We start from the raw sequence: 26,242 nt of genomic DNA on the forward strand, positions 1-26,242 counted from the left end.
ATGACAAAAAGTAGAGGACCCAGCACCGATCCTTGTGCACTCCACTGGTCACAGGGCTCCAGTCTGAAAATAACCCTTCACCACCACCCTATTTCTTCTACCTTCGAGCTAGTTCTGTATCCAAATGGCTAGTTCTCCCTGTATTCTGTGAGTTCTACCCTTATTAATCCGTCTCCCATGGGGAACCTTGTCGAACGCCTTACTGAAGTCCATATAGATCACATCTACCGCTCTGCCCTCATCAATCCTCTTTGTTACTTCTTCAAACAACTCAATCAAGTTTGTGAGACATGATTTCCCATGCACAAAGCCATGTTGACTATCCCGAATCAGTCCTTGCCTTTCCAAATACATGTACATCCTGTCCCTCAGGATTCCCTCCAATAACTTGCCCACCACCGAGGTCAGGCTCACTGGTCTATAGTTCCCTGGCTTGTCTTTACCGCCCTTCTTAAACAGTGGCACCGCGTTTGCCAACCTCCAGTCTTCCGGCACCTCACCTGTGACTATCGATGATACAGGTATCTCAGCAAGAGGCCCCGCAATCACTTCTCTAGTTTCCCACAGAGTTCTCGGGTACACCTGATCAGGTCCTGGGGATTTATCCGCCTTTACCCGTTTCAAGACATCCAGCGCTTCCTCCTCTGTAATCTGGACATTTTGCAAGATGTCACCATCTATTTCCCCACAGTCTATATCTTCCATATCCTTTTCCACAGTAAATACTGATGCAAAATATTCATTTAGTATCACCCCCATTTTCTGCGGCTCCACACAGAGGCCACCTTGCTGATCTTTGAGGGGCCCTATTCTCCCCCTAGTTACCCTTTTGTCCTTAATATATTTGTAAAAACCCTTTGGATTCTCCTTAATTTTATTTGCCAAAGCTATCTCATGTCCCATTTTTGCCCTCCTGATTTCCCTCTTAAGTATACACCTACTTCCTTTATACTCTTGTTTCTATTCAGTATTTCTGCTGGACAACACAATAAAGATGATCACTGAAACAATCGGCCATTTTTGCACTGACAGATCAACAGAATGAAATATGAAAAATATCTCCAACAGAAGTGAACATTGTACCTTTGGGAGTTCTGCTGCATTTTTCATCTGCTCCCCACCAACTGAAGCAGTCTGCCCATGGCAGGGGTGATTGGAAGGAAGCAAACAGGTAGTACAGACTGTAGGCAAGCACACAGGAGTAGGTAATGTTTCCGAAGAATCCTTTTACTACCAAAGTTATGCCCACACCTTAAAGAAGGAACATAAATTTAGATCGAAACTGCAATAAATTCCTTCACATAATTTCAGCTTGTCGACAAACCAACCTTGTCTCATTGCCAGTCACCATTGCAATTTCTGCAGTTAGAATCATAGAATCCCAACAGCGTGGAAACAGCCCATTCAGCCCATCGAATACACATCAGCCTTCTGAAGAGAACCCCATCCAGACCTGCCCCATTCCTGTAACCCTGCATTGCCCATGGATGATCCATCTGGTCTTCACACTATCGGCAATTTAGCATGGTCAATCTATTTACCCTGCCCATTTTTGGACTGTGGGAGGAAACAAGAGCAAACTCACACAGACACAAGGACAACGTACAAACTCCACACAGACAGTCGTCCAAGTGCTGAATCGAACCTGGGTCCCTGGTGCTGTGAGGCAACAGTGCGAGCCACTGAGTCTCTGTGCTGCCCAGTTATTTGCATTTCCATCATTCTCTGGAATTATATCACATTTGAGAATTAGCTATCCCACCAACTTCACTGTGAAGATATATGTTTCTAATTGTAGAAATGTATAAATATGAAATTCCACCGACTTCAGGGGTGTTTAGCAACACTTGATTGGTGAAAAAGAACCCTTGTGTATCATCTTCAGATGCCGTATCTTCATTACATTTGCTTATAATCATGAAAATTATTGGCTGATATTGGGATTTTCAGGGCCCTTTGAAGACACCACTGTATCAGTTCCATATTTTACAAGGATGTGATAATAAGCTGAGATTATATTTGTGTGGATATGACAAAATGCAAGATAAATCAAGATCCAATAGAATGAGACCTAATTTTGGCCATGACAGAGAACACCTTTGTTGTTGCAAAAATCCCAGATGTTAGTGGGAATTCAAAGTGCTATTTCTGACACTGGTGTTTCTGTTTTTTGCTTTGTTTTTTGACTGTGGGTAGTTCATGCATGTCTGGCTCCTGAAGGCAGATGGCCATTTGAATGACCAGTTAACAGCATGTCTGTTTTCAGTCCTTTTTTTGGATGCCAGGTACCGTTTTGGAAATACCCCTCTGAATACAGTCTCAACCTTGGGGATGGGAGTCTGGGATTGTTTTCTGGAGGTGAATGTATGATACCCTTTGGGTTTGGCATCAGCATGCTCTTTGAAACTGTTAACTATGGAAATAATGTACATATAAGGTAAATAGACTCTGTGGAGCTGTTGGACTTGTCTGGACCTGCCAGGACTGTTGCAAAGTGTCGAGAAGTGTCAACACATGTCGAACAATGTCAATTGAAGAAGTGTCAATATTGCCCATGACTACCCATCTATCAAGAAGCATCAGCAAGATCAAATGTGTTTTAATGAATGAGATTATAATCTCAATATAGAACTCTAAGTAATAAAACTATGTTTTTCTCTTATGTGGTATTGGTGTCAGATGTCAGTTACCAGATGTCAGAACTCTGTCAAAATCACAGTTGCCGTTAGCGTCAATGCCTCTGCTTCAATCCAGGGGCCTAATGGAGATATGTGTGGCATCTCAGAATCAGTAATAATTCTGATAATTAAGATGATGACTGATGTCAGGACAATCCACTGAAACATTCATTATCCCACTGATCCAGGTAGTTGTTCTGAGTGTATCAGAGATGTGGGGCTAGAGGTGTATACAAAGTTCCATTAGGTGTAGAGTATGATAGATTGTATACATGTGGCCTGAAAAGCTCAGGACAATGAATGTGGAACTGATTTACAACCACCTCCAATAGATCTCAGAAGGTGTGTGTTCATGATACATTGGATTGACAAGCAGGAGGTTGGAAGAACACAGCACGCCAGGCAGCATCAGGAGATAAATAAGGGTCCTGAAGAGCCCTAAAGAAGGGTTACGCCTGAAACATTGACTTCTTCACCTCCTGATGCTGCCTGGCTTGCCTTGTCAGGCTGAGGTGCTCCATGGAACCTGAATGTTTCCATCACCTACTCATGCCTTCAATTCACGAATTCATAGTGATGTAGATTGACCATCAAAGGAGTGTCTACTGACTCCAGTGAGGAACTCCACCTTGGATTCTCTCCTATCCAAGTGGACATTCTTCATCAGGCAGAAATTAACCATCTTGGGTCATCTTTGATGAATCACATTCAAGATGCAGACCTCACGATTGGTAACTGGGTAAAATTGTCACCTCTGCATGTAGAAATTTAAGACTTCTATGGTCTATTTTGTTGACAGGCATTCTTTGTGGGCTTTAATGTAGTGTTATCTTGTAGGTCTGATATCTGCTCAGATTAGACATTGGGTATTCATGTCCTCAAATTATTTGAGTGACTATAGACACTAAACCTCTGAAGCAACGCTATTTTTCCCTAAAGTCTGGGACCATGAGCGCAGGGCTATTATATGGTGTTTGGCCCCAGTTTCTGAAAGTTCCTCTATCTTAAGGATCCATTTCAATTATGGTTTCATTTCAATAAGGGTGGGCAGTAAGGTAATAAAGGTATTTTAAAAAAATGAGTCCAAAAATGTTCTGAGTTGCTCATTATCTTGAATTGGACTAGACCTTTTAGAATTTCAACTTTCTACACCTAAGGTATTTATTCTCCACAAACACAAGGATTTACTTGACATGAGCCCAAAATTCATTCTCAGTCGAGTAAAGCCTGCTCTCATGAAGAAATGAACCTCAGCCAATCTTAATTGTAGGTATGGGCGGCACGGTGGCACAGTGGTTAGCACTGCTGCCTCGCAGCGCCAGAGACCCGGGTTCAATTCCCGACTCAGGCGACTGACTGTGTGGAGTTTGCACGTTCTCCCCGTGTCTGCGTGGGTTTCCTCCAGGTGCTCCGGTTTCCTCCCACAGTCCAAAGATGTGCAGGTTAGGTGAATTGGCCATACTAAATTGCCCGTAGTGTTAGGTAAGGGGTAAATGTAGGGGTATGGGTGGGTTTCGCTTCGGCGGGTCGGTATGGACTTGTTGGGCCGAAGGGCCTGTTTCCACACTGTAATCTAATCTAATCTAAATCTATTTATAACCAACCTGTCCAGGATCTCGACAAGCCATTTTCTATTTCAATATCCTATTAAAGGGGTCAATACCCTTTGTCCAGATTCAAGTTTATGAATTGGCTGTTCCCAATCTCGAACCAACTTATCCAACTGCGCTGTCAAGTAAGCACCTCATATCAGCTTCTGGATGTCATTATATAACTGTCAGTTCCTGTTCAGGTTTCAGAATGAATAAAAAAGATCTACTCCATTTGCACTGTAATTCTTCCCTCACATTCTCCTAGTTTCTGTCCTTTTTTGGCTTTAGGGATTTGACAAAAATTTGATAACTTTTATTATGACTGAGTAGTGTTACCATGTCATTGTAAACCTCCCTCATCAGCTGTGTCAAGATGTCAAAGTACTGTTGTCTAGGTACCATGTCCTGAACCCATTACTAATCAGTTGACTGGGAAGATGAACATTTCTCTGTTTCCTGGGATCAAGGTGTCTCAGTAGTTCGTCCATCCCCTTGAGATCCTTTCTCTTTCTCTTTCTGTCTCCTTCTTCATCACTTCAGGGTATAAACAAACAAGCAGAAATTGCGAGAAACTCAGCAGGTCTGGCAGCATCTGTGAAGAAAGACAATTTGAGTCGAAATGTTAACTCTGTTTTCTCTTCACACATGCCAACCCTGCTGAGTTTCTCCTTCGATTTCTGCTTTTGTTGGTTCAGATCTCTCGCATCTGCAGTTCTTTATTGATTACCTGGATTCTGTGCTTTGGATTTTCTGACCATGGACTTGTCATTATGTTGGGCTCTTGGACTGTCTTGGAACAGTTTGCTTCCTACTAATCCTCATGTCAAAGGCTCCATGGGGAAGTCATTCACCTAACATCTCAAACAGGGCAAAGCCTACAGTTTCCCATGACAGCCCACAAAAGAAATAGCAAGAGGGTACAATACTTTCTCTTCATTCCCCAAAACCAATTATAGCACAATCTTAAGGGTTATATGGGGCTTCTTTGGAAGACAATCTACTTGAGAGTGCTGTACAGACAAGTATGTGAGGAATAAGAAAATGATCAAAGAAAGAGTAGGGCCGATCAGGGATAGCATAGGGAACTTGTGTATAGAGTCTGAGGAGGTAGGGGAAGCCCTAAATGAGTTTTTTGCTTCTGTCTTTACTAAAGAAAAGGACCTTGTAGTGAATGAAACCATTGAGGAGCAAGTAAGCATGCTGGAACAGATAGAGATTGAGGAAACTGATGTGTTGAAAATTTTGACAAACATTAAGATTGACAAGTTGCCAGGACCAAACCAGATTTGTCCTCGGCTGCTTTGGGAAGCGAGAAATGTGATTGCTTTGCCGCTTGCGAAGATCTTTGCATTCTCGGTCTCCACCAGAGTTGTACCGGAGGACTGGAGGGAGGCAAATGTAATTCCTCTCTTCAAGAAAGGAAATAGGGAAATCCCTGGCAATTACAGACCAGTCAGCCTCATGTCTGTCGTCTGAAAGGTGTTAGAAAGGATTCTGAGGGATATGATTTATGATCATCTAGAAGAGCATGGTTTGATTAAAGGCAGTCAGCATGGCTTTGTGAGGGGCAGGTCATGCCTCACAAATCTTATTGAGTTCTTTGAGGATGTTACTAGATAAGTTGATGAGGATTGAGCGGTGGATGTTGTGTATTTGGACTTCAGTAAGGCATTTGATAAGGTTCCCCATGGTAGGCTCGTTCAGAAGGTCAGGAGGAATGGGATACAAGGAAATTTAGCTGTCTGGATACAGAATTGGCTGGTCGACAGAAGACAGCGAGTGGTAGTGGAAGGAAAGTATTCTGCCTGGAAGTCAGGGGTGAGTGGTGATCTACAGGGCTCTGTTCTTGGGCGGAGAAAGTGAGGTCTGCAGATGCTGGAGATCAAAGTTGAAACTTTATTGCTGGAACAGCACAGCAGGTCAGGCAGCATCCAGGGAACAGGAGATTCGACGTTTCGGGCACAGGCCCTTCCTTGAGGAAGGGCCTGTGCCCGAAACGTCGAATCTCCTGTTCCCTGGATGCTGCCTGACCTGCTGTGCTGTTCCAGCAATAAAGTTTCTGTTCTTGGGCCTCTACTCTTTGTAATTTTTATTAATGACTTGGATGAGGAGATTGAAGGATGGGATAGCAAGTTTGCAGACGACACAAAGGTTGGAGGTGTCGTTGACAGTATAGAGGGCTGTTGTAGGCTGCAGCGTGACATTGACAGGATGCAGAGATGGGCTGAGAGGTGGCAGATGGAGTTCAACCTGGAGAAATGCGAGGTGATGCATTTTGGAAGGTCAAACTTGGAAGTTGAGTACTGGATTAACGGCAGGATTCTTGGCAGTGTGGAGGAACAGCGGGATCTTGGTGTGCAGGAACATAGATCCCTTAAAATTGCCACCTAGGTGCACAGGGTTGTTAAGAAAGCATATGGTGTTTTGGCTTTCATTAACAGGGGGATTGAGTTTAAGAGCCGTGAGATCTTGTTGCAGCCCTATAAAACTTTGGTTAGACCGCACTTGGAATACTGTGTCCAGTTCTGGTCGCCCTATTATAGGAAAGATGTGGATGCTTTGGAGAGGGTTCAGAGGAGGTTTACCAGGATGCTGCCTGGAATGGAGGGCTTATCTTATGAAGAGAGGTTGACTGAGCTCGGACTTTTTTCATTGGAAAAAAGAAGGAAGAGAGGGGACCTAATTGAGGTGTACAAGATAGTGAGAGGCATAGATAGAGTTGATAGCCAGAAATGTTTTCCCAGGGCAGAAATTGTTAACATGAGGGGTCATAGTTTTAAGCTGTTTGGCGGAAAGTATAAAGGGGATGTCAGAGGCGGGTTCTTTACACAGAATGTTGTGAGAGCATGGAATGCGTTGCCAGCAGCAATTGTGGAAGCGAGATCATTGGGGTTATTTAAGAGACTGCTTGACATGCATATGGTCACAGAAATTTGAGAGTCCGTATATTAGGTTTACCTCACATGAGGATCAATGGTTGGCACAACATCGTGGGCTGAAGGGCCTGTTCTGTGCTGTTATGTTCAATGTTCTCTATGTTCGATCTTTGCATTCTCAATTTGGAGCAGGATATCCAGTTCTTTTCAGACCACAAACAGAAAATTCTGGTTCTATTTATGGGTTACTGCCTGAAGAATATTTTCAATAATCCCCTTACTCAGGTTTTAAAGATTATGTTCCTTAATGGAATTGACTTTGATTATCATGCTTATGAAACTGTTCTATGATATATCAGAATGTCTTCCTTATTTCTCAAGCAGCCCTACTAGGTCTTCATCAATTATTGAGAGAGACGCCATTTAGAAAATTGGGAAAGGCAAACAAATCTACTCATTTTTAATATCTGCCTTTGTTTGAAGTACTGTCATGTCAGTGTGAGAGCAGTATTTTTGCAAGATTGGCTAACAATGTCACCTGATAATGAATGCAGTCAGTTTATTAATTTGTATTAAACATATGTGCTCATCTGAAAGGTTTCTAAGTCAGTGTCGATTAATGAATATTCACCTTGTAATATTGGCACAGCTTTCCATACTGCCACAGGCCCGAGGCTGGCAAACTGCCCAAGAGAAGACTCCAAGAAAAACAATGGCATCCCAGCAAATACCAACATGGTAAGATAGGGAATGAGGAATGCACCTGGAAAATATAGAATATGTTATTATCCCAGATATAGCTCTGACTGAACAGGGTCAGAGGAGTAAGTGAGGACTGCAGATGCTGGAGATCAGAGTTGAGAGTGCAGCACTGGAAAAGCACAGCAGGTCAGGCAGCATCTGAGGAGCAGGAGTCGACGTTTCAGGCATAAGCCCTTCTTCATGAATGCCAGCACCACACTCCCAACTCTGAATATGCACAAACCTGTTTTTATGGACCATAAGATTTATTTTTACAATTCTTTCACTGTTGCGATCAGTCACTAAACATATTCACAACAGCATTCTCTGAACTTACAAATGGCTCCTTTAGATTGTCCTATATTGTGTTCCAACTTGCCTACAAATCAACTTGTGAATAGGCTCAGGAATGGAACCTGTTGTCAACCCGTGGATGGCCTGTATTCCTTTCCTGACTCTTGAGATGCTCCTAACCACACCTCTACCTCTACATCTCAATTCCTTCACCCTCTGTCTGGCTCCTGAATTTGTCAATGGTCCCAGCTGTCTCAAATGCAAGTATTGTAATAAGTCAGTTTCCAGTTCCATTAGATTGGCACAACATACCTAGCAAAGGTGTATTTGCACACAGACACCTCAGAGCCATCGGTGTGAAATGCTACTTCCAATATACGTTACAGGTTTGATATCTGACTAAAGATTCATGGCCTTGCTAACATAAAGTGACATTGAGTATTGTGTTGACAGGAATACCAAAGCACATCAAGCAATCCATTGCTTTGACATAGTGCACACTCACTGACCAGAGAATATGCAGTGCTGGCACGTGCATTAATGTATTTCCTATAAATTATAGTGTGCAAGAAAGTCACTTATCAGGCAGAGTCTTAACAGGTTCTGAGCAACGTGCATGATGGCAAGATGAGTGGTCGAATCAAGGGAGATGTTTAGCTCTTAACATCAGGAGCATCTCGCTGCCTCTTGTAAGCATCTTTAATCAGCCTGATCGGACATGTTATTTTGGAAGATTTTATAGGGTAGGTAGGAATTTATACTAGCCTTCTTGGCCTATTGGCAGGTACACTACCACTATGCCACACTAATGGCACGGTGAGATTCTCACCGAGCAGCGGTGAGTTGCCAACTGAAACACATTATTGCTTATTAACAGTTCCACTTGTGGATAAAGAGGGGAGGTGGAAAAAGCACAGAAGGTCAAACAGCATCAGAAAAGGAGGGCAGTCAGAATTTCAAGTTGGAACCTTTCATTGGGACTGAAGTTTACTGGAGGCAGGAGAAGGGGTCTTCGGATTCAAATTTGAACAAGTAGACATGGAGGCGGGGGCAGCAGAAAAAGTGTTCAACATCGAGACGTGTGTGAAATTCATTGATATGTGGACACAGTGGAATGAAGGTGAGTCCTTTGCTGAGGACTGACCATTCTTCCTCAGTGAGGGAGAGGTCGGGGAGATGGTAAATACCCAACAGGGTTTGGGGCTGGGACCTCGTGTTGAGCTGGAGTTGGGAGTGGGGGTACAGTCCTGATGAGAGGTTCCAACCTGAAATGTTGGCTTCCTTCCTCCTCTGATGCTGCTTGCCCTGTTGTGCTTTTTCCAGCTCCATTCTTTATTCACTCTGACTCTCCAACATCTGCAGTTCTTACTATCTCCAAGTAACAGTCCCACTTGCCATGAGTTGTGATCTCACCTAACTCACCGTACAAGCAAAAACAGAAAAGCTCAGCAGGTCTGGCAGTATCCGTGAAGAGAAATCAAAATTAAAGTTTTGGGTCCAGAGAGCCATCCTCGGAACCCAAAACATTTACAGTATCCACAGTTCTTTCAGTTTTTATCACCTTACCAACAAATTGGCAGAAAACCAGACAGGTTGCCATGTTGGGCAGCAGTCCTCAGTCAAGGGCACGTACATCTTAAAATCATAGAGTTGTACAGCACGAAAACAGATCCTATGATTCAACATATCCACGCTGACCAGACATCCTGATCTGATCAGATTCAGTTTGCCAGCATTTGGCACCTATCCTTCTAAACCCATCCTACTTATAAATCCATCCAGATGTCTTTCAAATGCTGTAAATATACCAGCCTCCACCACTTCCTCTGTCAGCTCATTCCATACCTGCACCATCCTCTGTGTAAAAAAGTTGCCCCTTAGATCCCTTTAATATCTTTCCTTCTCACCCCGAACCTATGCCCTCTAGTTCTGGACTGACCCACCCCTGGGAAAAGACTTTGTCTATTTATCCCTCCTATCTGGCAGCAGCATTCACGCCAATCTCACTGCATGGTTCATCAAGTAGCGGGACATGCCTGAACCAAAGTCCATGGGGGCACCCATCGGCGAGGAAAGTGGTGGGGGCAATCTAGGTTCATCAAGTGCAGCTTCCCATCTCAGCCCCAAGTTTCATCCTACAGTCAGACACTGTATCAGGATGGATGGCTTGGGTGATGACATATGGAAGAGTGGAGCCTTTGCCATGTATAGAATGGGTACCTAGCTAGAAGAGGTGGATGTTGGCAGTCCCAGTGGCATGTTACTGTCAGAGGACTACTCGCTGTTGTCAAAATTGTGAAGATCATGGACAGGGCACAATGTTGAGATGAATGGTTGCAATAGGACTCATGTTGGGAGGGGTAAATATGCCAAAGTGTGAGGGTGAGGGTTGCATCTGCCACCAGTCATTGGGACTTCAGCTGGGAAGCAGATTTGTCACCAACACATGTTATCTTGGCCACTAAGGCATGCTGCGTGCCTAATCCCTGGCATCCTTCAACATTGATCCTGTTGCATCTCTCTGACACTGGGAATCTCCATGAGATGCACACTTCTGTGCACAGCAGCGAAAATGAGGATTGTATTCTGTGGAACACATAACCCTGTTAGTCATCGCCCCCAGATGCGCTTGGTACAATTTTCTTTTCCTTTCCCACACACTCAGATTACAACAGGATCTTGACCAGATGGGCCAATGGGCTGAGAAGTGACAGATGGAGTTTAATTTAGATAAATTTGAGGTGCTGCATTTTGGGAAAGCAAATCTTAGCAGGACTTATACACTTAATGGTAAGGTCCTAGAGAGTGCTGCTGAACAAAGAGACCTTGGATTGAAGGTTCATAGCTCCTTGAAAGTGGAGTCGCAGGTAGATAGGATAGTGAAGAAGGTGTTTGGTATGCTTTCCTTTATTGTTCAAAGTACTGAGTACAGGAGTTGGGAGGTCATATTGCAGCTGTACAGGACATTGGTTAGGTCACTTTTGGAATATTGTCTGCAATTCTGGTCTCCTTCCTATTGGAAGGATGTTGTGAAACTCGTAAGGTTTCAGAAAAGATTTATGAGGATGTTGCCAGGGTTGGAGGATATGAGCTATAGGGAGAGCTTGAATAGGCTGGGGCTGTTTTTCCTGGAGCGTCGGAGGCTGAGGGGTGACCTTTTCAAAGTTTATAAAGTCATGAGGGGCATGGATAGGATAAATAGACAAAGTCTCTTCCCTGGGATGGGGGAGTCCAGAATTAGAGGGCATAGGTTTTAGGGTGAGGGGGAAAGACATAAAAGAGACCTAAGGGGCAACTCTTTCATGCAGGGGTTGGTACATCTATCGAATGAGCTGCCAGAGGAAGTGGTGGAGGCTGGTACAATTGCAACATTTAAAAGGCAACTGGATGGGTATATGAATAGGAAGGGTTTGGAGGGATATGGGCCGGGTGCTGGCAGGTGGGAATAGATTGGGTTGGGATATCTGGTCGGCATGGACAAGTTGGACCAAAGGGTCTGTTTCTGTGCTGTACATCCCTTTGACTCTATGACACACTCAGCTACCACATACTGCAGATGGGGTGGAGGAAACCAGCTTCACAGTGAGCCTATTGGCTGTGGAAGCATGAGTGGGCAACCCCTGTAGTTTAGATCTGGGCAGGTCAGACATTCTGAGGGTTTTCTTGGCACAGACAAGTGAACTATCCTGAGCTGGAACTGTCAATAGTCAAAGGGGCCCAGGGAGGGTGGATGTGGAGGACCTAGCCACCTCTGTAGACTCCTCAGTGGACTCTCCATGTGGCTCCTCCTCCAATGAGGTGTATTTCAGATCACCTTTAACTTTTATATTATTTTAACAATGTCTTTGTTTACTTACATATCTGCATATTTAGAAGAATCTTGACAGACACCATTCTCATCAGTTTCTTCACCAATGCAGCTAAATGCAGCTTAAGATGCAATAGGCTATGATGTGTGAGCTCTTACTGCATTTTGATTACAATAATTGCATTAATTACAATATTTTTCTTACCTCAAAGAGGACAAAGCTAGGGCTCACAATTGCTATTCACTAGCCAGATTATGAATGGAGGCTAGTACAGCCAATGTGATGTTATGAGAGGTATTGAATTTGTGGCGTTTATTTATGAGGCTAACAAAATGCAAAGAACCCTGGCAAGCTTGACTTAAAATCCCTAAATGTTGATTTTAGAACTTTGAATGTACAGTGAAACGTTGATCTATAATTGCTTGTCACAACAAAGGTGAACTTTGACAGATGTGTCAATAATGGATGTTAATGCCATGTCCAGGTGCTGTGCCAATGTTACACAGCTTTCTTAACAAAATGACAATCTTAACATTGTTCTGCTCGAAACTTAACACGAGGAGCAGAATGGGTTAAGTAGATGTTTTGCAGCTAGCTCCTATGCAATGGTTGCTAGGTAAAGGGTAGATGGGGAGTACTGGTCCTGCTATCACAAGAAGCAGGTGGAGGAATCAGGACTATCACAGAAATGGGCTAAGAAGGCAGTGTGTCCAGGGCAGGAGGCAGTGACCTATTTCAGCACAGTGCTCAATAAACTTCGGTATTTCCACAGCCAGTGAAGGAAGGAGGTAAGAGTCAGAGAGTAATACAAAACAGAAACAGACTGTTTGCTCCAACTCATCCATGTTGACCAGATAATCTAAATTAATCCAGTCTTATTTGCCACCATTTTCTGCAAATTCACCTCTCCCATTACCCCCTGAACTGTTGGACTTATCCTCATTCAGCATATTGCGTTGAACATACAATGCTAGCCACAAGCTTGAGGGGCCTTCCTATCTTTCAACCCATCACTTCAATTACAGACTAGACACCAGCAATGATAGCTCCATAATACACCCTATTCATGTGGGCGGCATGGTGGCACAGTGGTTAGCACTGCTGCCTCACAGCGCCAGAGACCCAGGTTCAATTCCCACCTTGGGCGACTGTCTGTGTGGAGTTTGCACATTCTCCCCGTGTCTGCGTGGGTTTCCTCCGGATACTCCAGTTTCCTCCCACAGTCCAAAAGATGTAAAGGTTAGGTGAATTGGCCATGCTAAATTGCCCCTAGTGTTAGGTGTAGGGGAATGGATCTGGGTGGGTTGCTCTTCGGAGGGTTGGTGTGGACTTGTTGGGCCAAAGGGCCTGTTTCCACACTGTAAGTAATCTAATCTAATCATGTACCCATCAGATGCCTTTTAAATGTTGTAATTGTACCAGCCTCCACCATCACCTCTGACAACTCATTCCATACATGCACCATCCTCTGTGTGAAACGTTACCCCTCAGTTCCCTTTTAAACCTTTCTCCTCTCACCTTAAATCTGTACCCTCTAGCTTTGGTCTCCCTTACCCTGGAGAAAAAAAGAACGTTGGCTATTTAACCTATCCATTCTCTTCATGATTTTATAAACATCTGTAATATCACCCCCTCAGCTTCCGACCCTCCAGGGAAAATACCCCAGCCTATTCAGCCTCTCCCTATAGCTCAAACCCTCCAACACTAGCAACATCCTTGCAAATATTTTCTGCATCCTTTCAAGTTTCACAATACCAATAACTCAGTCAGTTACAGAACAACAGGAGGGAGACTGACCACTCAAATGCAAAGAAAGCAAACAGTATTCCAGGAATCATTAATAGGGATATAGAGTGCAAGAGCATAAAATTAAGATGAACTTCTCTAGGACAGTGGTTAAACTTCAGCTGCAGTATTGTGGCCAGGTCTGGAAAGATATGAGTTGGTGTGAGTGCAGAAGAGATTTAAATAATAATCCCAGGGATAAGGCACTTCAATTATGAGGACAAATGGGAGGAATGAGGAAGGATGTTGCGAAATTTGAAAGGGTTCAGAAAAGATTTACAAGGGTGCTTCCCAGGTTGGAGAACTGGAGCTACAGGGAGAGGCTGAATAGAATGGAGCTGTTTTCCCTGGAGCGTCAGAGGCTGGCGGCTGACCTTATGGAGGTTTATAAAATCATGAGGGGCATGGATAGGATAAATAAACAAAGCCTTTTCCCTGGGGTGCGGGAGTCCAGAACTAGAGGGCATAGGTTTAGGGTGAGAGGGGAAAGATATAAAAGAGACCAAAGGGGCAACTTTTTCACGCAGAGGGTGGTGTGTGCATGTGGAATGAGCTGCCAGAGGAAGTGGTGGAGGCTGATACAATTACAATATTTAAAAGTTAAAAATCACACAACACCAAGTTATAATCCAACAGGTTTATTTGGAAGCACTAGCTTTCGAGGCACTACCTTTTCATCAGGTGGTTGTTCCACAACCTGGTGTTATGTGATTTTTAACTTTGTCCATCTGGACCAACATCGGCAACTCCAAAAAATTTAAAAGGCATCTGGATGGGTTTATGAATAGAAAGGGTTTAGAGGGATATGGGCAAAGAGCTGGCAAATGGGACTAGATTAGTTTCGGATATCTGGTCAGCATGGACGAGTTGGACCGAAGGGTCTGTTTCCGAGCTGTACATTTCAATGACTCTATGACTGATTTCATCAGAGAAGTGAAGATGAAGGTGCAATTTGTTTGAGGTTTTCAAATTCCTGAAAGGACTGGACAGTGTGCATAAGCAGAAACTGTTCCCACTCATGGAAGGATTGAGAACCAAGTACCAAAGATTTGAAGTGTTTTGCTAAAAAAGCAAATATAAGGTGAGAAAGAGGTTTTTCGCACAGTGGGTAGTTAGGGTATGGATTGTGGTGGAAATATTGAGACATTCAAGACAGCATAGGATGATGATTTAACTAGAAGCATTGGGCAGAGCGACAGGGGAAAAAGGCAAGAGATTGGCACGAAGTCAAAATGCTCAGATAGCTGACATAGATGTGATGGACAGAATGGTCTCTTTCTACACAGTGGCAATGCTGTGATTCTGTCTTGGTTCTGTCCTCTAATATCTGAAATATTGTTGTACTGTGTGGGTAATGTGATTGACAGTCAATTCATGACTATTTGCTGGGGCATAGCTGAGTCATTGATACCCTGAGTGAACCAATTTGAGCCAATAGGGGTTGTAGGAACCCAGTGGAAGTGGTCGACAGGTAGAAGTTGTTTGTCACTGTCCATACTTGCTTGCAAGCAGCAATCACAGGAGTTATTCTGGCCATTGAAAGCAGAGGAAGCAAAAGAACCTATTGACAATTAATCACACTTTAATGAAATACATATATTTGCTGGATCTGTTCAAAATTGACAGGAATGGTGGACAGTGGGAGTAACAGAGGGAACAACATGAGGAAAAGGAGGTAAATGTTCACTCCCCTTAATCCTGCTCTATCAATTATCCCCTTGGCCTGCTCCACCATTTACCCCATGAACCTTCTTCCCTATTCATCTCATAGAATCACAGAATTGCTATGATGCAGAAGGCAGCAATTCAGGCCATAGTTCTAATGTTCTATCATCTCATGTCAATTTTCTGTCTTTGCTCATATCGCTGCACAACATGAATATTCAAACAATATCGCTGCTAAATTTCACAACTGAACCTGCATCCAATCCATTTCCAAGTAGCGCCGTCCAGACCCTATGGAAAATAAAGAGCATGAACGTATGGTATGGGTTAAAGCATGAAGACCACTGGCAATCTGTGTTCTGTGGAAGGCAGGATGGGATAACCATAGTGGAACATTCTTACACAAATTAGCAGAGTAAGGTTAAAGGCTGAAAGGTCACTATGGTGAGATGAGATAACACAGTAATAAAGCAAGTTTCTCTGTTAAGTGTTATTATGACAGGATTGGGACAATAAATACTTGGGACATGGCATTAAAATATCTAATTAGTAGTCAGTAGAGTCAGCTTGAGACAGGAGACTATTGTAACAGATGGAATAGCTAAATATCTATCATGACAGGTTAGTCTGGAATTGAAGATCACTGTAGCACAGTTAGCAATAAATATCTAACCGTGAAATTAGAATAACATTAAGTAGAATGTACAACCAAAGAGATATTGGGAACTAACATCACTGGTATATTGTGTAGCTAGAGTGAGGTACTTTGATTAATATAGTTGGACATGCCGATAAGCTAACAGAAACATGATAAAATAAAATCCACGGACCATGAGGTTCGGGGGCATTCGAGAATCTGTTTTCTCAGTGTCACGGTTTTTTGTTTGCAAATAAAAGATCTACTTCTTGAAGAACTCTCTGCGTCTCCTGGTGGTTCTCTATATTTTCTCCACAACAACCCTTAAGATTGGCTATGGAATTTTTTTTAAATTTCGCAACACACTTGCTTCATTTGCACATCAGTTTAAATTTACATTGAGATGTGCAAAGCTTATAAAAGCAGTTAATCAGAGTTTTAGGACCATCATGTTCCTGTGAGGATGAAGGATAAGAATGGCAAAATGCGAGAACTCTGGATTAGTCAAAAAGTTTTTAAAAAAATATAAAAGGTTTAAGAAATTGAAATCAGATAAGATCATTGAGGAATGTAAAGAGAACAGAAAAGAACCTAAGAAATCAGAAGAGTTAAAAGGGCCATGAAATATTTTTGGCATATTAGGATTAAGGAGAATCCCAAGACATTTTATACATGTATTGGGAACAATGATTAGCTAGGGAAACTGCAGGCCCACTCAAGAACAACGGAGGGAATTTATGCATGGAGCCAGAGGAAGTGGGTGAGGTTTTTAATGGGTACTTCAACTGATATTCACCAAAGAGAGGGACGTGGATGATGGTAACATTATGGAGGGATGTGTTGATATTCTAGAGCATATCAACAAATCTTCTCAAAACTTGCTAGCATGTCAACGATTAGAAGAAGGAGGTGTTGGGGGCCTTCAAAAACTATTAAGGCAGATCAGTCCCCAAGGCTGGATGGGATCTATGCCAAGAGACAAGGGAGGAAAGTGCTGGGCCTTGACAGAGATCTTTGCATAAGCGAGATCCCAGAAGACTGGAGAAAAGCCAATGTTGTTCTTTTATTTAAAGAAAGACAACAAGGATCATCCAGGAAATTATAGGCCAGTGAGCCTTAACATCTGTGGTGGGGAAATTATTGGAGAAGATTCTTAGGACTTATAACGGATAGTCAGCATGGCTTTACATAGGGGAGAGCTTGTTTCACAAAATTGATTGAGCTTTTTGAAAAGTGATGAAGATGATCAATAGGATGGGGCCTTGAACGTTGTCTACCTGGACTTGATTAAAACATCTGTCAAGGTCCTTTATTGTAGGTTGGTCCAGAAGATTAACACACATGGGAACTATGGTGAACTCTGAGTTAGAAACAAAATTGGCTTCATTATCAAAGACAGAGGGAAGCTGTGGACAGGTATTTTTCCGATCGGAGATTTGTGATCAGTGGTTTTCCACAAGGATCATTGCTGGGACCTCTGTTGTTTGTAATGTGGATAAATAATTTGGATGGAAATGTTCGTCGCCTGATTGGTACTTTTGAAGACAATACGAGAAAAGATGGAGTTGTGGATATTGAAGAAAGTTATCAAAGGATACAGCAGGATGTAGATCAGTTGTAAAAGTGGGAAGAGAAATGGCAGATGGAGTTTAACATGGATAAGTGTGATCTTGCATTTTGGCAGGTCAAATGCAAAAGCAAAGTATGCAGTAAATGGTAGGACCCTAAAAAGCATTGATATATAGAGGGATCTAGGGGTGCAAATGCATAGATACCTGAAAGTGACAATACAATTGGATAAGGTGGTAAAGAAGACATAAGGCATGCTTACTTTAATCAGTTGAGGGCATTGAGTATAAATGTTGGCAAGTCACGTTGCAGCTGTAGAAGACTTTAGTTCGGCCACGATTGGAATATTGTGAGCAGTTCAGGTTGCCATGGGTATGGAAAGGATGTTAAGGCTTTGGAGAGAATGCTAGACATGGATAGAGTGGATTGTTAGAGTTTGTATTCCAAAATGAAAATGTCAAATGTTAGGTTTAAGGTGAGAGGGGAAAGTCTAAAGGAGATGTACAAGGATTGTTTTTTATACAGAGGATGGTAGGTGTCCAGAACATGCTACTATGGGAGGTGTCGAAAGTAGATATGATAACAACATTTAGACAGACCCATGATCAAGTGAGGAATAGAGTAATACAGACTATGTTCAGGCACAAGGGATTAGTTTAGAATGACTTTATGGTTGGTACAGACATAGTGGACCCAGGGGCCTGTTCCTGTGCTGTACTGCTCCATGTTCTACATTCTAGTTGGTGAGCTTAATGAATATATTTAATTAATAATAATGTCTAGTATAATAAACACTATCTGTATGATAGAGACCTGATCTCACTGTTAGCTGGATGACAGCATAACTGTGGCTTAGAGTTCACTCTTTCATTGAATATAATATTCTTTGTCAATCACTGACTTGTCCCTATTATTTATGATTTTCTCTCATTCCTGTCATTCAGATTTCACAACATTACCTCCTCCGTTTTTGTAAGCCAGGTAAGGGAATCTCCAGACATTGCTCAGACCCACCACACAGCCGATCACAGAGAGTACGTAGTCAGTCTTCGAGGACCAGTTCCCTCGCTCCACATTCTCATCAGCCACTTCTTCATTACCAGCAGCCTGAGGGATAGAGAAAATTCAAAAATAATATGAGCAGAAACTACTGAAGGAACTCAGCAGCCAATGCAGCATCTGTGGAGGGAGAAGCAGAGACATTGTTTTGAGTCTGGAAGACTCTACCAACACTTTCCGGGTTTTCTTTCAGATTTCTAGCTTTGGCAGTACTTTGCTTTTATTTTGGCTGATTTATAAGTTGGATTTCCCAAGAATAGAAGGTATGCAAATCCTTCACCCAGTACAGAAACACTGAGCAGAATCTTCCAGTATCTGAGCAATGTGGGTTATGGAGAGACTTATGTCAGGATTTGACACGAAGTCAAGAGAGGGCTATCTCGACATCAGAACATCTTGGCTTCATCGTCTATGTTTTTCACAAACGGCCTGGTGAGTTTCTCACGAGGCAATATTGAGTTACCAATTAAACACGATCATTGCTTGCTAAACAATCTGGAACAAGAGGTCATAATTTTAGCACATGGGGTAGCAGATTTAAAACAGAGATGAGGGGGAATCACTTCTCTGAAAGGGTCTGTGGAATTCACTACTCCAGAGTGCAATGGACACTGGGACATTGATTAAACTCAAGGAGGAGTGAGACAGATTTTTAATTAGTAATGGGTTGAGTGATTATGGAGATCAGGCATGAAAGTGGAGTTGAGGCCAAGATGCAATCAGCTATCATTGTATTAAATAGTGGAGCAGACTCAAAGGGCTGAATTATTTACTCCTGCCCCTAGTTCTTTTGTAAAAACCTTGTTGAGAGTCTAGTTCGCTTCTTTGACATTCAGCTTTCTAACTTAACAAACAAGCCAGATGTTAAGAAAGCTTGACATGGAAACCCAAGGAGCTGCCTGGCAAATTCAGTTCGCTGCTCGATCTGAAGGTTGGAAAGCCACACGAAAATCTCAGACAGCACACCACAGGCACTGCTCACATCCAGGGACATCATCATCTGATATGAGCCAGCCTCTCTGAACCCTCAAAGCATATCTCTGAACGACATACAGGGCACCTCTGCACATCAATGCTACATCTCAGGCTGTACCACTAACTCTCATTGTAATGCTGCAGCAAGGAAATTGTGTGCTCATGGATATACACCCAGCTCATGGACTAGACAAGGCTGTGTCTTCATGCTCTTAACTCACTCACTCTTCTTGGTGCTCTGGTTCCCTCCCAAGGTCCAAAGATGTGCAGGTGAGATGGATTGGCCATACTAAATTGCCGATAGTGTGCAGGGATATGCAGGCTACGTTGGATAGCCACGGAAATGGATGCTACAGAGATAGCAAAGGGGTTGGTTCTGGTTGGTTCTTTAGAGGGTCGGTGTGGATGCGACGGGCTGAATGGTTTGTTTCCACACTACAGGGATTTTGTGATTCTATGTTGGAGGAGTCGGAGAGGTTTCACAAGTGAGTGAGTGGGCAGTGTAGAGGGTATGCAGGGTGAGTGATAACAGTGAGAGTGATAGAGCATTGGTACAGCACAGAGATAAGTTGAATGTGAAGCATCAGAGAGAAGATGGTGGCACTTACTTGTAAATGATATGTGGAGCTTGTTCAAGGAGCAACTATTGAGTGTCCTTGATAATTATGTACCTGTCAGGCAGGGAGGAAAGGGTCGTGCGAGGGAGCCGTGGTTTAATAAGGAATTGGAATCCCTTGTTAAATGGAAGAGGGCGGCCTATCTCAAGATGAGACGTGAAGGTTCAATTGGGGCGATTGAGAGTTATAGGGTAGCCAGGAAGGACCTGAAGAGAGAGCTAAGAGCAGCAAGGAGGGGACATGAAAGGTCCTGAGTCGGTAGGATTAGGGAAAACCCTAAGGCTTTCTATAGGTATGTCAGGAATAAAAGAATGACTAGGGTAGGAATAGGTCCAGTCAAGGATAGTAGTGGGAAGTTGCGTGTGGAGGCGGAAGAGATTGGGGAGACACTGAATGAATACTTTTCTTCAGTATTTACTCAGGAACAGGGCATTGTCGTCGATGCGAATACTGAGTCACAAATAAGTAGAATGGATGGCTTTGAGGTATGTAGAGAAGAGGTGTTGGAAATCCTGGAAAAGGTGAAAATAGATAAGTCCCCTGGGCCTGATGGCATTTATCCTAGGATTCTCTGGGAAGCAAGGGAGGAGATTGCAGAGCCATTGGCCTTGATTTTTATGTCCTCTTTGTCTACAGGAGTAGTGCCAGAAGACTGGAGGATAGCAAATGTGGTTCCCTTGTTCAAAAAGGGGAGTAGGGATAACCCTAGTAACTATAGGCCGGTGAGTCTCACTTCTGTTGTGGGCAAAGTCTTAGAGAGAATTGTAAGGGATAGGATTTATGCACATCTGGATAGGAATAATGTGATCAAGGATAGTCAGCATGGTTTTGTGAAGGGCAGGTCGTGCCTCACAAACCTTATTGAATTCTTTGAAAAGGTGACGAAGGAGGTTGATGAGGGGAAAGCGGTAGATGTGGTATATATGGATTTTAGTAAGGCGTTTGATAAGGTTCCCCATGGTAGGCTACTGCAGAAAATACGGAGATATGGCATTGAGGGTGAGTTGGAGGTTTGGATTAGGAATTGGCTGGATGGAAGAAGACAGAGGGTAGTAGTTGATGGCAAAGTTTCTTCATGGAGTGCCGTCACTAGCGGTGTTCCGCAAGGAACTGTTTTGGGACCATTGCTGTTTGTCATTTTTATAAATGACCTGGAAGAGGGGTTAGAAGGTTGGGTGAGCAAGTTTGCGGATGATACGAAAGTCGGAGGAGTTGTTGACAGTGAGGAAGGATGTGGCAGGTTACAGCAGGATATAGAGAAGCTGCAGAGCTGGGCAGAAAGGTGGCAAATGGAATTCAATGTAGCTAAGTGTGAGGTGATTCATTTTGGGAAGAATAACAAAAAGATGGGGTACTGGGCTAATGGTCGGATACTTGGTAGTGTGGATGAGCAGAGGGATCTTGGTGTCCATGTACACAGATCTCTGAAAGTTGCCACCCAGGTAAATAGTGCGGTGAGGAAGGCATATGGCGTACTGGCTTTTATTGGTAGAGGAATTGAGTTCCGGAGTCCTGAGGTCATGATGCAGTTGTATAAGACTCTGGTGCGGCCGCATCTGGAATATTGTGTGCAGTTTTGGTCGCCATACTATAGGAAGGATGTGGAGGCACTGGAACGGGTGCAGAGGAGGTTTACCAGGATGTTGCCTGGTATGGAAGGAAGATCGTATGAGGAAAGACTGAGACACTTGGGGCTGTTTTCATTAGGGAAAAGACGGTTTAGGGGTGACTTGATTGAGGTGTACAAGATGATTAGGGGGTTAGATAGGGTTGACAGTGTGAACCTTTTCCCGCGTATGGAGTCGGGTATTACAAGGGGGCATAGCTTTAAATTAAGGGGGGGTAGATATAGGACTGAAGTTAGGGGTAGGTTCTTCACTCAGCGAGTCGTAAGTTCATGGAATGCCCTGCCAGTAGTAGTGGTGGACTCTCCCTCTTTATGGGCATTTAAGCGGGCATTGGATAGGTATATGGAGGATAGTGGGTTAGTATAGGTTAGGTGGGCTTGGATCGGCGCAACATCGAGGGCCAAAGGGCCTGTACTGCGCTGTATTCTTCTATGTTCTATGTTCTATGTTACACTGGCAGACTGGAGAAGGTCATTGACCTGCATCCTACAGAGTTAGGCATTCTTCCAGATGGCTGAGACTGTACTGACCCGAGTAATACCATTATACAAAGCTGGCATGGTCAGTGTCGTGCTTTCCTCTGCCAGTCCTGGGGGGGAGAGGAATTCCTGCTTTTGAGCTCCCTCTGTTAGGATCTCCAGATACCTATCTGAAAAGCAGGCCACCAATTGCTGCCTGTCTACCAATGACCAGGGCAAATGTCAGGGAACTGCGCAAGGGCCTTTAAAAATGACACAGACTGTAAGGGTTTGGGGTTAATTGCAGTATATCCACCAAGCGGTGAGTTGTTCTGCGAATGGCATAAGGTAAGATGGGGCAGAAATCTTATAAGAGGGAAGCATTATCGGCGGGATAGGGTAGTTAATGCAGCGAGGTTGGTAGCAGAGGATGAGAAAATTTGTTAGGCCTCACAGTGGAAATCCCTCCAAAAAACAAACTCTAATGCAATTTACACTTACCAAAAAGAAAAACATATAAGATTCAGCCCTCTGTGTAGATCTCTATTTAACAGCAACCAGTTGCTCGTTTGGAAACCCTTTGAACAACACAGAGAGACTCTGCACTTCACAATAATGAAAATCATCAGCCATTTTGCCTGAGTTTACATGCACGTTTTGATCAGGTACTCACAGTGTCCTCTGAACGGTATATTAGATGGTAAAGTTGTAAGAACCTTGACACAGCCAACTGTCGTATGTCCATGCGGTGAATGATGAAAGATTCTTCTGTTTACTGATGATGTAGAATTCCAGTTTGAAAACTCGAACTGCTACAATAGTCTGACTAAAGGAGTGACTCCTGGCACAGTCTAGGAACAGGTGAATCTGTTGGTCCAAGGCTACTAATGTGTATCAATTTCAGAACACTCAGTGTCAAAGTGCATTTACATTTTTGTTTCATTTTTAAAATGGGACAGAACTTTGCAGCTGCAGCAATCAGTCCATGGAATTTTGAACCATCCTGAAATAATCGGATTTTTTTTAATGTCTGATGCTTAGCTACCGTTTGACTATTTATTTTGTTGGGCTTAAATTGCAATAATTAACTTTTAGATCCCTTCACGGTTAACAGTACTGATAGTATCTGGGAATTGAGAAGATTCAGCACCACATTTGTCTGTCGCCTTTTAACCCAGCCACAATACATATATCAGCCTTTGGGGTTTCCTGACTGTTGTGAAGTTGAAGGCGTGCACTGTACCTTTAAGAGAGAACAACTGCCATCCAGACAGAAAAGCCTGGAGATCGAACATTTTGCTCTCTAAGAAATTAGGAAACACTCTCTATCAAAGGTACTTTTGCACACAAAATGTACTCGCAATAAAAAGAAAGAAGACAACCCAGGGGATTCAGTAGCCAGAAGAGGGAAGTCACAGAAGATGACAGTAGCTGTGTCATTTTTGAAATTAAGGTGATGTAATTTTAGAAATGTCTTATTGAAACAGCATATTGTTATAGAGTTGGAGGCAGATAACAATCAGTTGAGAAAAGTGGGGTCTTAGAATTGTGAATAGTTGTTTAAGGTTCACTTTTAGAGTAAATAAAATAAATTGATGTTATTTTCTTTAAATAGTGGAATTTGGGAGTTCTCTGTCACTCATATTTTAACAGATTATGTGTTGAGGTGAGCTTTGGTTTAATTAACAGAAGGGTTAACCTCCGTGCCATAACATGACTTTCACTGATTAATTGGAGTAGGAGCAACCCATGGCAGTCAGAAACTACCAAAAAGGACCCGACAAGGACCAGAATTGAAGAATTGCATGTGTGTTTCGATGGGCCTGAATTGTCACAGGCACTGAAGTATGGAGAAAATCTTTGTTCACAAGCAGTCCTGAATGTCATGCTGTGAGGCTGTCAGGACTATAGGGAATCTCTGATCCTGATAAACGGGAGGAGAAGGATAGGCCCAGGGAACATGTAAGCTTGACCTCAAGTGATTGGGGTTCACTGCAGGAGTGTGGGTCCTCACTCCTGGCCACATCAGGCGGTGCTGTCGAACTTACGTGCCTGGGGCTGATAAGACACAACCCTCATGCTTATATTCCAGAGGATGTATCTTTGCATCCCACCATGGCCATTAATGAAACATCAAATTCAATTTGTTAAAATATGGAAAAGAAAGCGAGCCTAATTGCGATGAAGCAACCACGATCTACTTCCCAAGTGTCCTTTAGGAAAGGAAATTAGCCATGATTGGGAGGCGATGGCCTAGTGGTATTATTGCTGGAGTGTTATTTCAGAGAGTCAGATAACATTCTGAGGACCTGGGGTCGAATCCTATAATGGCAGATGGTGGAATTTGAATTCAAAATATACCTGGAATTTAATGATGACCATGAATCCAATGTTGATTGTTGGAAAAACTCATCCAATTCACTAATGTCCTTTAGGGAAGGAAACTGCCATCCTGACCTAGTCTGGCCTACATGTGACTCCCAACCACAGTAGTGTGGTTGACTCTTAATTGCCCTCCGGCCAATTCGGGATGGGCAATAAATGCAGCCTGGCCAGCGATGCCCTCATCCTGTGAATGAATAAAGAAAAGATTACATGTGACTCCAGAACCACAGCAATGTTCTGGGCTCTTAACTGACATTCATTTAGAAATGGGCAATAAGTATGACCTAATAACACATATATCTCACGAAAAGAGTTAAAAGAGATGAAAAGGGCTGCTCCAGGCAGGAGAGATTAGCAGGAAGCACATTGAATTACAAAGTCCTTCACTCTGCCTTCCCAAACCTTTTCTTGTACATTCCTCCTCTGACCAACATAGCTGTTCAGGGGAGAGAGAAAATGAGGACTGCAGATGCTGGAGAGTCAGAGTTGAAATGTGTAGTGCTGGAAAAGCACAGCAGGCCAGGCAGCATCTAAGGAGCAGGAGAGTCAATGTTTTGGGTCTCTTCATCAGGAATGTGGTTTGGGAGGTGGGGAAGGGAGCTGAGAGATAAATAGGAGGGTGGGGGTGGGCTGAGGGAAAGTTAGCTGGTAAGGCGACAGGTGGATGCAGGTGGGGGGGGGTGTGATTGTGATAGGGCAGTGGGGAGGGAGGAGCGGACAGGTGGGAAGGATGATGGACAGGTGGCACAGTTCAACAGGGCGGTGCCGAGTTGGAGGGTTGAATCTGGGATGAGGTAGAAGGAAGGGAGATTTGGAAACTAGTGAAGTTGACACTGATGCCATGTGGTTGAAGTATTCCAAGTCGGAAAATGAGGCATTCTTCCTCCAGTCGGAGGTGGCTGAGATTTGGGGGTGGAGGAGGTCCAGGACTTGCATGTCCTTGGTGGAGTGGAAGGGGGAGTTTAAGTGGTCAGCAAAGGGTGGTGGGGTTGTTGGTTGCGTATGTCCCAGAGTGCTCCGTGAATTGGTGTTCTGTCTTGCGGATGTGAAGAAGACCACATTGTGAGCAATGGACACTTCTCACATCCCTATCTGAGCAACCAACTCTGACCGTAATCCTATTGCAATCTCTCTCACACTGACTCTCCATTCTCCCTCACATCCTCTCAAAACAGCTCAAATTCAGGTTGCTCCTTTGTCACCTTGCATTTTATTCATCTGATTCATGTTTATGATACATAAAATATATTTCAACGTTCCATTGTCCAAACCTCCCTCCTGCTGTCTGCCAACTACCTCATGAAGCAAGATCTGATGCATCCGAGATGAGAAATTGGAGTGTCTGAGGGGGCTACATTGTGGAACTTGTTTGCTCTGTGGCTGGGGTGGGGAACAGTGGGTTCATAATTAATGTGCTAGATGTATGTACTGTTGCACATTCATGCCAGCGCATCGAAAGCCATCCGTCCAGGCC

At 43.4% G+C, this 26,242-nt stretch overlaps 1 protein-coding gene across 5 annotated transcripts in view; it reads right to left on the reverse strand.

Moving 5' to 3' along the window:
* The window catches only part of LOC148148840 (sodium- and chloride-dependent neutral and basic amino acid transporter B(0+)-like), a 134,923-nt gene that overhangs the window by 62,015 nt on the left and 46,666 nt on the right, over positions 1-26,242 (reverse strand). For 2 of the 5 annotated variants that reach the window (XM_087991793.1, XM_087991791.1), the window contains exons 2-6: positions 24,745-24,952; positions 23,057-23,264; positions 18,606-18,753; positions 7,778-7,909; positions 1,084-1,251 (exon numbers count right to left, since the gene is read on the reverse strand). In XM_087991793.1, coding sequence (XP_087847919.1) covers positions 1,084-1,251; positions 7,778-7,909; positions 18,606-18,753; positions 23,057-23,128 — 520 coding nt within the window. In that variant the 5' untranslated portion in view covers positions 23,129-23,264; positions 24,745-24,952. The remainder of the gene's footprint in view (positions 1-1,083; positions 1,252-7,777; positions 7,910-18,605; positions 18,754-23,056; positions 23,265-24,744; positions 24,953-26,242) is intronic. The other 3 variants (XM_087991792.1, XM_087991794.1, XM_087991795.1) reach the window with 3 other exon arrangements.

This window comes from Chiloscyllium plagiosum, unplaced genomic scaffold, assembly GCF_037043375.1.
Source record: "Chiloscyllium plagiosum isolate Xiang-an unplaced genomic scaffold, Cpla_swu_hap1 HiC_scaffold_11, whole genome shotgun sequence".
NCBI classification, from domain to species: domain Eukaryota; kingdom Metazoa; phylum Chordata; class Chondrichthyes; order Orectolobiformes; family Hemiscylliidae; genus Chiloscyllium; species Chiloscyllium plagiosum.